The 12,368-nt window shown below is 39.4% G+C and overlaps 1 protein-coding gene across 6 annotated transcripts in view; it reads right to left on the reverse strand.

Moving 5' to 3' along the window:
• Positions 1-12,368, reverse strand: part of LOC142139252 (apoptosis-inducing factor 3-like) — an 86,757-nt gene that overhangs the window by 28,699 nt on the left and 45,690 nt on the right. For all 6 annotated transcript variants that reach the window (XM_075196706.1, XM_075196704.1, XM_075196705.1 and 3 more), the window contains 4 exons: positions 11,450-11,494; positions 11,276-11,357; positions 7,969-8,081; positions 5,076-5,162 (listed from right to left, as the gene is read on the reverse strand). In XM_075196706.1, coding sequence (XP_075052807.1) covers positions 5,076-5,162; positions 7,969-8,081; positions 11,276-11,357; positions 11,450-11,494 — 327 coding nt within the window. The remainder of the gene's footprint in view (positions 1-5,075; positions 5,163-7,968; positions 8,082-11,275; positions 11,358-11,449; positions 11,495-12,368) is intronic.

Here is a 12,368-nt window from a genome sequence, read left to right on the forward strand (position 1 = left end):
TTGTGGTCCTCAGCTTATATTCGGGTCGGCTTATACTCGAATATATACTATAATCAGTTTCTTGGTGGGTCCGATTAACTACCACTATAAGAGGAAACACATAAGCCAGTATCTCAATAGTAAAGAGTGAATATCAGCTCATATGACTAGTGGATAGAATCCACCACTAGAAAGCAAACCTGATAGTGTTGTTTGACCATTATGTAATTGTTGTTTTATGTTGTTAATTGTTTTTAATTATATATTTATACTGCTTCAAACATGCCTACAATTTATGTACGTTTTTATTTATATATTTAAAATATCTTACTTAAGAATACCAGCAATATTTATAAATAAATGAAATTGCTATATAGATATATTTCTGTCCTGCAAGTCAGATGCAGCCCATGGACTCAATCAAGACATATTTTATAGTGTTCAGTCTCTTCAATTAAATACTTGGACAACACTGCATTAAATCATAGAAATGCAGGGCTAGGATGTTTTAGTATTGGCTAACAGCTATGATTTCGGGATCCTATTTATCCACCAGTTTTCTGGGCTGGCTTGGTAACAAATATTGCAATATTGTGCTTTTCTCAGGAAACATTAAAACTTTTCTTTAACTTGCTAAAATTTACTGTACCACTGATATCCACAAGGGGGCAGTGATGTTGCATGTGAAATGTATTTTAAAAGAAAGAAAAAGTGTACTAAATAAAGTCAGGTAGAACATGTGATTTTAACCACAGAATTGTTAACTAGTCTTGTACACTGTTAAATATAAGAAAATGGAAGGGCAATTGTATACTTAACTAAATATGTCCAACATGCTTTTTTTCACTCTTCTGCAATAAATTACAATGCAGGCCAGCTGTTAGGAGCTATCACAGCATTGGGTCTCGTGACTAACAGCTCCAACAGCCCTTTCTGCCTAGGGTCTCGTCGGTATTATTATAATACCTATAGGGCTCTATTTATTAAGTAGAGTAGGGAGGGGGCAGGTCACACAACTATAGCAAAACACATAGAGAGACTGACTTGTGGCAATAACACAGAATATCTTTGGCAGTCAGGGCTATCTCTGCTGGGTGGGTAGTTTGAAATTGTGATCATGATTGCTTGAGAGGCTAAGGGTCTTACTTCCACACAAAAATATCAAATTGCATCAACAATCAGGAAAGTTAGGGCCTAAAATTACCCGGGCCCTGACCTGCTAGGGGGCCCGGTACGGGCACTCACAGCCGACCTTTTTCTTTTTTTTAAAAAAATAAAAATATGTTTTATATATATTTTTCTATTTATATTTTTTGCACAGTGGGGGGGGGTGGGATTGTATGTTCCACCCCCTTCATTGGTGGGGGGAGCTGGGTATTTAAAAACAAAAAGAAATCAAATGCTCACGTGATCGCAGCGCCGGCGTCCCTCTTCCTTCCTCTCTGCTCCGTTCGCATGATGGCACAGGGGACTTGTGGTAGTGTGTGTGTACGTGTGTGTGTGTATGTGTGATGGCACATGTCTCTTTATTAAATGTGACTATGAATTATTTAATGACAGTGATGGTTGCGGGAAATAGGTATTTTTAAGAAATGTAAATACTATTAATTTATGCTGGGGCTGTTTGTAGGGAGGAAAACAGGTTTATTTATTAAATGTAAATACTATTATATTAATATTGGGGCTGGAGGAAGGTCTAATTAATACTCGTGGGTGCTATTGATTTAACACCGGGGCTAGTTGTAATTTTCTAAATGTATCCATTTTTCTTTCCAAATAGGGCCCCAAACATCCAGAATCCAGACAAGCCGCAACTAAAGAAAGCAGCAGCCACAGGTGGTGAAAGTGACAAGAACAGGTAGGAGAGAGCAGGACAGTCTGTGAAATGTTGCGATTCTAGTGGGACAATCCCAATTTTTGGTGAGTGTTCTGCCCAATGTAAGGTAAAGGCCAAGACTGAACTCTTTATGTACACACTGCATTCTTTATATACTACACTATGGTACTAGATGTCCTGAAAGTCAGGAGTGCTGGGACATATGTCACGCTCTGGCGAGCAGGCACTGCACCCTTGTGTCAATGGTGTACACAACAATGCAGGGTTTTTTCTGTAGGAGGGTGACGTAGCACTTTTCACCTGCTAGCCACACCCTAAAGATGCATAGCCACGCCCCCAATTGTATGAACACACCCAGCATAACTTTTTTTAAAAAAAAAATTGACATTCTCAACTATAAGGTGAGGGGGGGGGGCATGAAGTTGTTGTACCGCATCCCTGAATCCCTCGTCAGCCCTGCTTATGCATACCAAACTGCCTTTTAAAATACATTGCGAATAAAACATATGTGCTTTGGAACCGCGGCGATCACATCGGACATTCTTTATTGTAAACGATATTTACAGATATAAAACCTTCCTTGTTTTCTTTTATTATATTATTTTCTTACAAAACTGGATCTGATGAGAACTAGGTAAATACACTTTGACAATAATATTTTATTTAATTGATAGAACAAAATATTGAAATAGAATAGCTACCCTATTTTTTTTCCAGGTCTGTTAGCTAAAATTATCTTAGGAAAGGATTTATCCAACAATAGGACAGTTTCAGGTTTTAAAGTGAGTTTTTCGAATTCCCCCAATGTGAGCCTTTTGTTTATGAAAAATGTACGTGATTCCATTGATCTTTTAATAGACGAGTAATGGCCTCTGGCATGAAGGGACAATGATATCAGAGTCTTATAACCTTTTTTAAAAAGGCAATGGATATGTACATTAGCAAAATATTGTTGTGAAGAGGGTGGGGTAGATAGCACTTCCTTCTTCTCAAGTTACACTACTATTTAAAGATATGTTGGGAAAAGATTATAAAACAGTATAAACAATTATTAACAACATTGAACTAAAATATAGTTTTAATTCAGAGTATTCTGGGCTTACAGGAACAATATAAAGTAATATAAAGTGGTAATGAGGTTCTAGCCCATTCACGGATACTTAATGGTTGCGAGTGACCAGGAAAAGAAAACCATTTTTCAGGTCAGTGGCACAATAAGGGTAAGATAGGGCCACACAAAGGAAGGTTCTAAGTGTGAGAATGGTGGTTCCTCTCTTCCCTATAAAATCAAGGACCCCATACTTTACTAAACAGATGCGGCTTATCATGGAGATATGGAATATTTTTCCATGCATGCGACAAACTAAACATGTTTTCTGAACACAGAGGGTCTACAGTGAGAAGCGATAGACGATTTGGTTGCGACCAATATGTGCGAGACCACGATTTTGGAGATGATAATAAAGGAGGAATATCCAGTGGTCTTGGGAAATTAGGGTTTCCATCATAGAATTAGGGCAGGTCCACCTAATGTGGAAGAGAGTTCCCCCATGGCCGCAGTTTCTCCAGTAGCTCAGGTCAGCTGGATACATTTTACTTAACTTGTCAGAGGTATACTGACCTTGTCTCTTTTATCAATGTGGATATTGTGGCATGGGATGTACTCTCCCTGATCTAGTGCCATGCTCCTTCTTCGAGTGGTGGAGCCAAATCCATAGTCCACCCAAATCAAACTTCTGTCTAAGGTCGGGGTAAGACACCTAAGAGCATACTGTAAATTATGGAGGTCATACCAGGTCTGAGAGGAGATTGAATGGGAAAGGTGAGCGCAAAGCACCTTGACTTGGGAGAGAGTGGTCAAAGGGCCAATAGCCTTGGGTCCAGCATGGGGAATTTTTGTTGGATTACATCAATCGGTGAAAAGTGTGTATTATCAGTAAGGTGGACTATCCACTTAATACCTATGCTGGACTACCGCACAGAGAACCTTGGAGACTGTCCAGATGGAAAATAAGGGTTATCCCATATGGAAGTGATCGGGGATATTGTGGTTGAGAGGCTAAATTTGTAAGAACAATTGTCCTACACTTTCAGTGCATATCGGAGAGTTGGCAGGAGAATAGAGGTCAGGAGCTTACAGGGTTTGAAGTCAGCTACACACACCTCCCAGAAGCAGCATTTCCAGGTGCCGGTGAAGGAGCCTGGTGGTGGCAGTGACTATACTCTTACAACTATGGGTAAAACGTGGTGCGAAGTTGACAGTTACAGCCAGCGAGTGTCTGGGGCCAAGTAGCACTAGTAGGAGTAGTCAGTATATGTGGGCTACTAATGGTAAGAGGAACCCTAAGAAAATTCTGTAAAACCAACCCCCAGACAGGACTGCGAAGTCTGTCCATACTGTCACACAGATCTATTATCATTCAGAGTAATTGAGTGAACACCATGAAAAAGCGAGCTGCAAAATACATCATTTATACTCCACACAAGGAAAAAAAATTACATATAGGGGTCTATTTATTAATACTTTGCGGTAACAATCAATATGCATTGCCTCTGGTAGTGCTGGAGAAATCTCTGACTCCGCCGGTGTTAACCCTTTCTTACCTAGCAAAAAGCGGTGAAAGAGGCGGCATTTTGGTTCTTTACCACTTAATAAATAGACCCCTTAGTGATATGTGAATGTAAGCAGTCATAAATGTAAACCTCTAATAGTTTATGTATGTCATAGGTACCATAGTAAGTGCCAGACTATAATATATGGTAACTGTTCTAAAACTATAATATAATACACAGTTGATGTTAATATGTGTAAACTCCTGTAAACAATATCTGTATAAACAGTGAGTTCTACGGTCATCACTTCAGTGTTTATTAGGAAAGCTTATAGCTTATACAGAATAATAATCTACTGTACATTATTATTGTATAAGAAGTGCATGTCTATGACTGGATAAAAACAAAACAAAAAACACAGCTTTATGGTTTTATATGGTTACAAAATTACTTGATGACTTTTAAGATCCATATAATTTACAGCAGCGAGTACATTACACATATATACATAAAAAGTTACTGCACAACTGTTTTTATCCCAAAGGTTTTACAAAGAATATGGCAATGTCTCTCTGTATCTGTATGAACTTGTCTCCAATCATGCTACATTGCTCAGATGATGTAACAAAAGCAGAAAGCATTTATATACCTTTTAGCTATAATCAATGTTGATATTAGATTTTGATTTAGATTCAATAACCGTTACCTCTTTCTCTGTCCATACTTCAATATTATGTTCTGCATAAAATTCTGTAGGCCGCAGGTAGATATCAACAGCCTTTGCATTCATCACCTGTAAATTGATAGGTGTCACAACAGGTTGTCATTTGCAATACTAAATATGCAAATTGCTTACTGTATACAGCACCAGCACATTTTTACTAAACCAGTAAGTAGTTCAACTTGATATTTACAAAAAGTAAGGAGAATATAAATCACAAGCTTAAAGGCCTAAACCTAAAAAATAATGTCACATTATGCTTGGAGTTAAAAGGCAATGCTAAGTCTTAAACCAAGACATTACTCTAAACCAGTTTGTGATAGTGTTACATATTCTCAAGGTGAGTGGAGCTCATCATATTACTTCCTATAGTTATTATCTATTATTTATAAAGCAGCAACATATAATGTTACACTGCAGAACAGACACATACTGGTTACAATGAAGGGACCGATCGGTAATGTCTAGCAAGGAGAGCTTCACAGGTTTTCCTTAATCCAATTGGAAACAAATGAAGAGATACACAGGGCACAAGTGCACGGTTTCAGCAATAGACCAGCCATGGGTGTAGCGTAGGTTTTGGACACAGCACTGAGAATGGACTGAATTGGAGAGAGATGGTAGTAAAGGAGTGAAGGAGGTTAGAGTGGTCCAGATGAGAGATGCCAAGGGAGTTCATGAGGGTGACAAGAGGTCTGATCCTGGAGATCAAACCCTTTTTCAAAGGTGGAATACTGCATATCTTCCTTTGTCCAGATTTTGACAGAACTGCCTGACATCCCACGGATCAGGACATCCAGGTTAGTTGAGACATATGTCTTGCTGATGGGTGCTCCTTCAATGTTGCGTATACCAGGAGTGCACGTGGCATTGAAGAAGTCATTTTAGGGAAGGGAGCTGGGCAAGTGCAGAGCACACCCCTACATGACCTGTCCATGCCCCTATCCTGGGAAAACTAAAAGTTGGGAGGAGTGCATATTGTATAGAAGCAATAATACACAGGTATACAGCCAGAATACATGTTCAGATGCGGATTAAAACACAAAGAGGCCCTTCAATAGAACTTGTAGAGTCCTTTCTCTAATCTACACAATGCACCAAACACATAATACCACCAATGCCCAGCAATAGCTTACACCAGAACAATATACACACTAAGCTACCCTAACTACACCAATACTGTATTACAATATCCCCATTATACCAGTACTGAGCTCTCATTACAACACTTTACTCCTCCTGTTCCACAGTCTTGGCTGAGTGGACAGAAGTAGTGGCTGCTTCTTCCAAATGTGCGGTGCAATATGATATTGGAGCTACAGTTATTTTTTGGTGACGTTCTGAATTGAATGGGAGATTATCTGATGTTTTACTGGTAGTAAGAATCAGTCTCTCTTGTAGAGACCAACATTCCAAAAGGCTGAAGACCTCTTGGATGACTAAATGACAGCTGAGTGTTAGAGATCACGGCGGCCGCGGGCGCCGCCGCGACTCTTCCTGGTTCTCTGGGGACGCCCCGTCTGTTGCTACGGCAACCGGGGCGTCACTTCCAGTTTCAGCGTCCCGGTTGCCTGGGCAACAACCGGGACGCAGGGGAGCTTCTGGCGCTGCGCCCGGCCAGCTGTCAAACAGCCGGGCGCGTGCACATAGGGAGAATTTGAGTCAGCCGTGCAAGGCTGTTGTAGATCAGTCAATCAGGGCTGATTAAAGAGTTAGTTTACCGCTGGCACTCTGTTTCCATTGGCTGCAGGATCTGCATTTTTATTATGCTGCAGCTGAGGACACATTCTGGACTGTGTCCTGATTGGCCATCAGTACTATTTAAGGCAGTGAGGACTTAGCCTCACTGCTGGTTATTGCGTTCTGTCCTCAGTCCTGCTGCCTGCTTGTGCTATCTGTTTTGGTTCTTGCTACCTTGGATTTGACTACCCGTGTTTTGACCCCTGCTTGTTCTTGGACCTGTGACCCTTCTCTTCTGACCTCGACCTTTTTGCCTGGATTTCGTATTTTGCTTCTCTGCCTGTGTGTTTGACCCTTCACTTGTCTTTGGATATTGCATCTGTGCTTGTGACCCTTTGACCTAGGATTCTTCTTAACTACAGCCCGCCAATCACTCCACTCCTGGGTACTCCTTTAAGTCAGTATACGTTACTCGACCCTCGGTCGGCCCGCAGCCCAGTCTGTCCCCACCACTAGGGGCTCCAGCGAACACCGGGCCTTCAGAGTAGTTCCCGAGTTTCACTGTACTGGCTTGGGAGTTCCTAACACTGAGAAAATGATACACTAGTGAGACCAGTCTTCTAATATTGAAGAAAGACTGTGGCCACTGACAGGTATAAAAGCATCTCAAGGAATTGAGAGAGAACAGATAATAAAATCCAGGGGGTAAATGTAATAAGCTGAGAGTTTTCTGGCGGGTTTGAAAAACCAATCAGATTCTAGCTATCATTTATTTAGTACATTCTACAAAATTAAAGCTAGAATCTGATTGGTTGCTATAGGCAACATCTCCACTTTTTAAACCCTCCGGTTGATACATTTACCCCCAGATGTCTACTTTACATTTTATGAATGATGGAGCCCAGATTATATCACTGTACAGTTACCACCTTTACTCATTTGAATTGCTGGAGCGTATGCATTAAGGCCAGCAGCGTAAGGGAAAAGCCCTAGTATCCTTATTTACTAAGGCAGTGCAAACCAAAGTGTGTAGTGTTCTACACACGAGAAGAGGGAAGAGCTCCTATTCTGCTTCACAGCACAGACAGGCAGGGTCATTACAGAAGGATTTTGGTTAAACAACTGTGAACATCCAATATTGTTAATATGAATAAAATAATCACATCTTATTCCGCAGTGTGGTTTGCACATTACAGACCTTGCTAAGCTTTGTCCGGTCATATGGGATGTGCGTTTCTCTTGTCACCATGATAATCTTCCCCGTATAGCCTTCCTGACGTATGGTTTCGGCACAGACCAAAGCAGCAGGGCCTGTAGTGAAGGGAAATAGACAGCAATACAACAAGTTATAAGTCTTAATTATTTGATATGGCTGCAGGTAAATTAAATAACTATCAAACATAGAAATATAAGCATGGAAGAAACAAAAGGCACTAAAAATACAGCAATAAATCCTCAAATTATTCTGTGATTACAATGTGCAGAGGCGATACGCAGTAAGACCGCAAAGATCTGGATGCACAATGCATTCTTTATGCTAATTTGTCAACCTAGCACATACATAGGTCACTTCAAAGTTATGCCTACCAGAGATGCTTGGAATAGTTTCAAGGTGGTTCTGCAACTGACTATATGACTATAACATGTAGCTATTTCATCTCAAACAGGCAGAAAGGCAATATTTTAGTTTATTTTGTAGTTTATGTTAACGGATGTTAACTGTGAGCTGCAAAAGTGAACTTCAACAAATTTGAATGACCACCTTCGCAGTTATAAAATAAAGTAAAGTATAATAAATCACATTTCAAACTGGCTGAAATAGTTTGAATATCTCTAGAGTTTACTACCACATTAGGGAAACATGGCTATTTATATACCTAAATATGTGCCTAACCCACACCAAATGCGATTGGATGGTATGGAAAGTATAGGACAACACCCAATTACTCGCACCTCTGGAACACCTGAAAGATAGTTTTTGTGGGGAGAAAGACTCTGCAGCCACCCAGTATAGAATATTCTAGCCTAAATGAACACTCCCCACTTCTTGAATCTTATTTAAGAAACCATGTTCCAGAAGAAGAAAAAAAAAAAAAGTGGAAAAATTCTGGTTTTCCATTTGGATGAGATACGAAGAACATGAGTGCACCTAGTCCATATATAGCTCAGAATGCCCTAATCTGCACAAACATTTAAAGATCAATGTGCCTCCTATAAAAATGGCCACGTCAGGGGCATAAAGTGGTTTATAAGAAGATGAAATATATTGTTAAATAAAAGTTAGTTTCTGTTTCTTTCTTCCTTCTTACAGCTACAAGTCAAGAAATGGGTGAGATGGATAAAAATTACAAAAAAGATAACACTTTGATCTGCTGCTTATATAACAGTATCCCAAGACAAAATATATTTTTGATGCATATATATATATATATATATATATATATATATATATATATATATATATATATATATATATATATATATGCAAACCACATGCTGTGTTGTATATGAATATTAACTTAGCAACGTCATTTTATTCACCGAACATACTGTGGGATTGAGGATCAAGATAAAAGAATACTTTTCAACAATTGTGAGGACTCTGCTTCTGGGACAACCGGTTCCTAACTGGCTTCCATATAAAAGCTGAGCCGGATATTTTTCCTATGCTGCGGCAAGAGGGTTCAATCACTCCTACTAAAGCATCCAGAGGTCTTAGCTGTGGGTAAATACTGTGCACACCTCTACATTGTCCTTGTGTACTGTTCCGTGATTAATACAGGATTGGCGATATTTCAATAGAGTGAAAATATTTTTTAAACCTTTAAGGGTACAATCAGCGCTACTATTTGTCCATATTTATAAATGACACGAACTTGTGCTTTTTAACATTCACATACGATGAGTGGAATTGATATATATTTATTATAACTGAATGAGTCAATTACTACAACTGGCTAGGATATGAGTGTACAGATATTGCTAATAATTGTTATACACTTATGAATGAAGAGAATCTGCAGTAAGACTAGTAACACCTTACTACTATGTACATCACCGTTCCCCTACATTAAAATTATATATTACACTTTCTTCTAAGACTATAACAAGGCCTTAGTGGCTTATTATTACTCATGCACACTTGTGTGGATAGTCCTTTGCTAGTACCAGGCATAACACAGTATGTATACAAGTCTATACTGGGGATTTATGTGTTTATTGTTTCACACATGCATGCTTTCAATTGGAGTTCATTTCTATACATAGCATTTACCATCTAGTGCACATGAGCAGAACCCAGACACTAGAGGTTCCGATGTCTGATGGTTACCGTACATACATGGTTACTTCTCAGAGCACAATGTGGATGCTCACAAGGCCCTTCACATATACTGTGCCTGCGTGGATCACTGGGTATCTGGTACGGTCTAATACAGTCTACCAATTCTGTTTTACTCCCACATAAACAAGGTCTATATATGCTAGTATGGTATTTAAATATCCGTTTTCCAGCCAAAATACATTTTCCTCACACAGTATACAATGACGAAACGAGCAGGGTCAGGAGTGCTGTTATACTAAACTGCTGATTTAGCACCTGTTGCCTCTCTCCTATATTGCCAAGTGATCAGGGCTTTTAGAAGCAGCTAAGAGCCATGTCTCTGCATTACAGGGAGCGGACTAATTCTGCCATCACAACAGATAACTGGTTTCAAGTTACTTTTAATGTATGTGTCTTCTGAGAATAAAACCTTTTATCAAGAAAACTGCACTATAATTGCTTCATATTTCATATCTCTGAGTTATACTAAGATTTACCTCTGATGTACCACCAATGTATCACAGAGGTTCCATATACCAGAGTCCCTGGATATCACTCAATCTTTATTGACCTTCATCATGGGTATACTATGTATAGCATACTTCACCATGTAAGTGATCCCACTCTACTTTTTATACACATCAAAATCTGACAGGCTATGGATGGCTGCTCTCAAGCTCTTCTAAACGAGTGCAATATAAATATGACTCATATCTCATCCACTCCATATATTTTATTGCATTTTTTTCTATATATGATGACTGATACACTGACCACTCTCTAGTAAGAAATTCAAATTTCTTCTGGTGTATAATGTTCTAGCATCACCTATCCCTTCTCTATTCCAATTTATAGTTGAACTGAATGTTCTGCATGGCTTACTTATTGTAATTACTACTTATTAATAGAAAATGTTTACTTCTCCTTAATGCTAGTGCCAAGAGGGGTTCTTTTGCTGTCTTTTAAAAATACATGGTCCCTTGAACATTAATTAGAATTAACACAGAAGCAAAGATGCAAACAAAGAAAATAATTTACAATTTGTTTTGGTAGACTAATAACAATAAAGTTACTCCAGAAATTAAACCATCATCACAAAAGTGAGACTTGGTCATGAAGAAGGTAAAACCAACAGATCACCGCTATGATTTATACGCAGTCAATGTTTACACATTATATTTACCTGCTCCAATAATGGCTACAGTACTCCTGTTGCTGGCACAGATGCCGCTCATGGCTTTTACTCTTCTAATGCTCTCCAGCGCCTACAGATGAAGGATAGCGGAGGAGCCATTAGCTAGTTTCAAGGACTTATGTAGATTCTAAGACATAGCACATTAAGTGTTTGTTATGTTACCTTTCTACTGGTGACAATACAGACACTGCCGTTCTTCACAGTGACCTGGTAGGTGAAACAAAAAAAAAAAGGAAAATGTGAAATATTGGCAAATAATACCAAGGAAACACTTGTTCAGTGTTCCCTGAAGACGCTTCAGTGGTGGTAACTTGACATCATCTACCTTCTGTCTATAACAAGACTGAACAATGTGGACCAAACACAATATTCAGTCACAGATACCACTACTGGACCTCTGACATCAGTAGTATAAGGGAACTAAACAAGGGGTGAATTCTTCAGGTCTGCCATAGACATCTGATCCCAGAAGCCATCCCTCTTTGCCTGTCTCCTACCCATACCTGCCAACAGTACCACACACGCCACACTCCATTGTGATAGATTTGTTTTCCTTTTTCTAATCCATATAGATTTGTGAGGTTTCTGTTCCACACACAGTATATTATATATATTAGCCTTTAGGTCAGTGCCTCATGTTTTTGTGATGCTCAAAAGGGTCTTCAACTAGCAAACTCACACTGTTAAACATGAATTAGCTTTAATGATGAGAATCTGTGAAGCATAAAACAGAATCTTCAAAGAAAACAAAAAGCACCTAGTACCCATTCAGGGTACTACCTCCGAGCTGGGCCCCTCTCTAGCCAGTGGACAGCTAGGCCACTTACCACTCTCTTCTAGTGGCTGCATACATTAACACACTGCTTGATATGTCTGAGAATCCCTCTCTGCCAGTTACTGTACTCAGTGCCAGTTACTGCACTCAGTGCCAGTTACTCACGCGGCTGTCTCGTGGGCTCTCTAATAACAGCAGTCTGCTAAGCTTGATGCTGAGCTTCTTATCTGATCTTTGCATGATACTCACTGTCTATACAATGTCTACACTGGGCCATCTACGCAACACCTCTCTATACTGGGCTTC

The sequence above is a fragment of the Mixophyes fleayi genome, chromosome 2, assembly GCF_038048845.1.
Source record: "Mixophyes fleayi isolate aMixFle1 chromosome 2, aMixFle1.hap1, whole genome shotgun sequence".
Lineage (NCBI taxonomy): Eukaryota > Metazoa > Chordata > Amphibia > Anura > Limnodynastidae > Mixophyes > Mixophyes fleayi.